At 36.1% G+C, this 4,322-nt stretch overlaps 1 protein-coding gene across 3 annotated transcripts in view; it reads right to left on the bottom strand.

Moving 5' to 3' along the window:
• Nucleotides 1-4,322, bottom strand: part of LOC101661901 (spermatid perinuclear RNA binding protein) — an 83,240-nt gene that overhangs the window by 30,820 nt on the left and 48,098 nt on the right. For all 3 annotated transcript variants that reach the window (XM_045290204.1, XM_045290203.1, XM_004716469.3), the window contains exons 10-11: nt 3,093-3,185; nt 2,517-2,716 (exon numbers count right to left, since the gene is read on the bottom strand). In XM_045290204.1, coding sequence (XP_045146139.1) covers nt 2,517-2,716; nt 3,093-3,185 — 293 coding nt within the window. The remainder of the gene's footprint in view (nt 1-2,516; nt 2,717-3,092; nt 3,186-4,322) is intronic.

The raw sequence follows: 4,322 nt of genomic DNA, 5'->3' as shown, positions 1-4,322 counted from the left end.
ACTTCAAAATAAGACGTGTGCAGTGTGCATAGGAATTTGTTCATAGTTTTTTGTTAAACTATAGTTTGGGTCTGAGGGACAGTGAACTGGGTCCATTTAAAAAGTTTGAGGACCCCTGATATAGATGGTCCAAGGTTCAACCAGAAATAAAGACCCATCACAGCAAGAAGCAGTGAGTTGTTAGGGACAAGCAATTGAGAATTTGGGTATTGAAAATGGAAGAAGATAAAGGCATGAACAGCTTGGCTTAAAAACTCATAGGTGTGTGGGGAACAAAATGGGGGTCAGGCAGTTAATCTTTTCGTATGAAAGGGGCAAAGGCTAGAAGAGCCAGAGGATGGCCTGCAGGGGCAAGTGAACTATTTAATGTACTGCTTCTAGCCAAAGTCTCGACTCTTGCCAAATGATCTTTTCCCTAGGTGAGTCTGATAGGAGGGTAGGATATTGATAGAATTCATCTGGGAGTAATCATGAACACGATGCCCTGGAGTGCTATCCTTCCATGTATAAAATGTGTCCTCTTGGGAAGCAGTAGGAGGGAATGGAGCATGAGATCCCTGTGCAATGAACCTCCTGTATCCAGAAGACAACTATAATATCAAAGAAGCAGCAGCAGAACCAGGAGCTAGAGCATGGAACAGAGTGATAGAGATTTTACAATCCACAGAGCCAGTAAACCTGAGTGCTTTTGTGCAGGAGGATGGCCTATGGAGTGGGGTGCCTATGGGCACTTAACTGGGGACATAAGGTTTGTTTAGAAATTGAGCTGAATGCCTTCAAACTAAGATTACAACAGTGTTATGCCCTCTGGGCACTTATTAACAGACCTGGAAGAACTTTTAACATGTCCTGATAAATAACCCAATGCCAAGCATTAATCAATGGCACTACAACTTGGTAACTTTCTTGATAAGCCTTTTAATCATGAATTTCGTCTGACTTCTGTGTAGCCACTGCAATAGTTATTACAACCCAAAAAGGCTTAATAGAGAACATTAATGAAAACAGCACACCATCCAATAAGAAAAGTTCATCCGATCTTTATACCAAAACAATTCTGGTTTTCATCATCAATTGTCTTAAGCTTATGATAGTAAATTGTATTATTTCGCAAACGTTTTGTGTCATTTGCTAGAGAACTTAGATATAAATTTGTGAGCCAATCTGAACACACATTATAGCTAAGATATAAACTTTAGCCTAATTTCTGAATTCACTTTCTCCTTCATTCTTGGTATTATTTTTCTGCCCATTAACTCATACCTTCTCATCATATTTTAGGGACCTCTTTTGTGCATAAGTCAGAAAATAAATATCATTTACTATTTTATAGCTTATTTTTAATAGCCTGTTGTCCATATTATTGTTGTTGTTTGAAGCCATCGAGTTGATGCCACTCATAGCAACCCTAAGTACAACAGAACAAAATTCTACCCAGTTCTGTTCTGTGCCAGCCTCACAATTGTTATGTTTGAGCACACTTTGCAGCCACTGTGTCAATCCATCTTCTTCTTGAGGGTCTTCCTCATTTTTGCTGCCCCTCTGCTTTACCAACCATGATATCCTTTTCTAAGGACTGGTCTCTCCTGATAACATGTTCAAAATATTATCCTTATTACAGGTAATATACTCACATTTGCTTATTTACTGTCTGTATTCCCACCCTATCTGTGCTAGAATGTAAGCTCCAGAAGGGTAGGGACATTGTTTTGTTCACTACTGTATAAACAAATCCCAGCATGTAGGACAGTGCTTGTAAAAACTAAGTTAATACTTACAAAAGGGAATGTTCAGAAAACCATACTTATAGAAGTAAACACTGATCCTCAGCCTGTATGACCCTAGACATTTTGGCATTAGTCTGAAAATTATTATAAGTACTTATTCGGAGCTCTATTTGGTAATGTTCTTTAAGTCAATAGGCAAGATTGATTGGTCCAATCCTGAATGTTTTCTCCTATGGAAATATTTTGAAATATAGAAAATGCAGTATTCACAAAGACATCTATCACACTTGTGTACTGTAAAAAAAAAATTCAATGATAAAGAAATAGTTAAGACATATTAACAATACATCCACATCATGTTATATAGCCAATTCAAATTAATGAAGATTTTAATAACTTGGAAGAACACCGATGATGTTAAAAATAAAGAGGATGTTTTAAAAGTTTACACACACATAATGAATCCAACATTAAGAAGTAAACAAACAAAACAGAAAAATATTAGAAGTCAATAAACCAACATATAAATATTAAGGGTATTTGCCTCAGATATATTTGAGATAGTTATTATTTCTTTATTTTCTACTATACTTCCAAAGTGCTGTATAATCAACATATTATTTACAGCAACAATTAAGAAAACAACCAATTTTTTTTATTGTGAGGTAACAAAAGCCTGTTATTTGTTATTAAAATGTTAAAATTTTGTGTTCATTTTCTGCAGTAAAAGAAGTGCCTTATTTGCAATATAAAGTGAAAGTGCATTACTCAGTAAGATAAACACCGTACCTTCACTGCTACGTGAAGTTTTGCTGTTTTCTTGGATGGTCCTGAGGCTTCATATGTTGTGCCATCGACATCTACAGACATTGTGAAAACAGGAGCATGAACAGGGCCAGACTGAGATAAGAGCTTATACTGAAGCCCAGGCCTGATCTGATTTAGCCTCATTAGTGCATTCATAAGGTCTATTGCTTTACTGTCCAGAACTGTTAAAAGAAAGAGGAATGGGGTCAGATATGAACTAGAAAATGAGTTTTGCCCTAATTTGCACATCTGAAGAGACTAGTAATCAGCATAAATTCACCAGGTTTTGAAAAAAACAAGAATTTCAAAAGGCACAAAAAAATTTACATCACTTCATATGTAATTTTAATTTGCAATATTAATATAGCTTAAGCAATTAAACAAAAACAGAAGAGCATCACAATCATCAACTTCTTGGTTAAGCTCTATTCTTAAGTGCAATTCAAATATCTTATTTGTCACTTTTTAAAATTTTATTTTTCTACTTGAGACAATAAATCCTTTCTAGTTCACGTCTGTTATAACTGAAAAGAAAACTAAAAGTAAAGATTTACACACTTTTCCTTAAGTTACGTTTCATCTTCTTATTGGGGTCTTTATCATCCCCCAATCCATCCTCAAATGGCCTCTTTACAGCTGAAGACCCAGCACCTTCAGAGAGAGAGATACATTAAATCATTACAGTCAAAATACTGCTTCTACCAAATGACTATCTATTGCATTCAAACAGAAAAACCTTAGGAAACCCAAGAATCACCCAACATTTTCATTGATGAAATAAATCACCCAATTTATGATCTTGTAATTGCAAAAATTTGAAAACAAATTTTCTTGAAAGAATTTAGTATTATCCACTTTTTATATTTAGTTTTTTTTCATCATATATATACACCTATGAATGTATTCACACAGTATATACAGGAACAGAAAAGCATCTGAATTAATATAACCAAAATGTGAAAGGCAGGGCTTACTTTTAATTCTGTCTTTTCAGCTATTTCCATAATTTAACATTTATTAAAAATATAAACTTTAAATGTTCACATTAAATCATGCTTTTAGAAATCTCACTGTTTGTCCAACTATTCACAGTGCACCTCTTCCATGACACTCACTCCAATTTTTCTCTCCCATCAACTTTCTAAATGGATTTCTATAGTATGAGCAATATCAAGGTCATATGTATATGTGTGTCACTGCCTATTTCACATATATAGTGTCCTGTGAGCTTTTTGAAGGCTACAAGACTTTCTCTTCTCAGAAGCAACAAAGCCCACATGGAAGAAGCACACCAGCCTGTGTCATCATGAGGTGTCCATGACATCAGGTATCAGGCATCTAAGACACAGAGCGAAATCATACCCAATGTGAAGAAGGGTGGGGATCATAGAGTGGAAACCCAAAGCCCATCTGTAGACAATTGGACATCCTCACAGAAGGGTCACAAGGAAGAGATGAGCCAATCAGGGTGCAGTACAGCACCGATGAAACACACAACTTTCCTCTAGTTCTTTAGTGTTTCCTTCTCCCATTATCATGAACTCAATTTTACCTTACAAATCAGATTAGACCAGAACATGCACACTGCCACAGATAAGAGCCTGCAACATAGGGAATCCAGGGTAGATAGACCCCTCAGGGCCAAAAATGAGAATAGATATCAGGAGGATAAGGAGAAGGGGGTGGGGTGGAGAAAGGGGGAATCAATCACAAGGATCAACATATATAGAAACCCCTCACCTGTCTAGATAGGACAGGCTGGATGAACAATCTGGAGGAGAAAACAAC

This window comes from Echinops telfairi, unplaced genomic scaffold (genome assembly GCF_000313985.2).
Source record: "Echinops telfairi isolate 266 unplaced genomic scaffold, ASM31398v2 ScPeMD7_32;HRSCAF=126, whole genome shotgun sequence".
Classification (NCBI taxonomy): Eukaryota; Metazoa; Chordata; class Mammalia; order Afrosoricida; family Tenrecidae; genus Echinops; species Echinops telfairi.
Note: the sequence above shows the minus strand (reverse complement) of the source record. Positions and strands in the feature narration are given on the sequence as shown.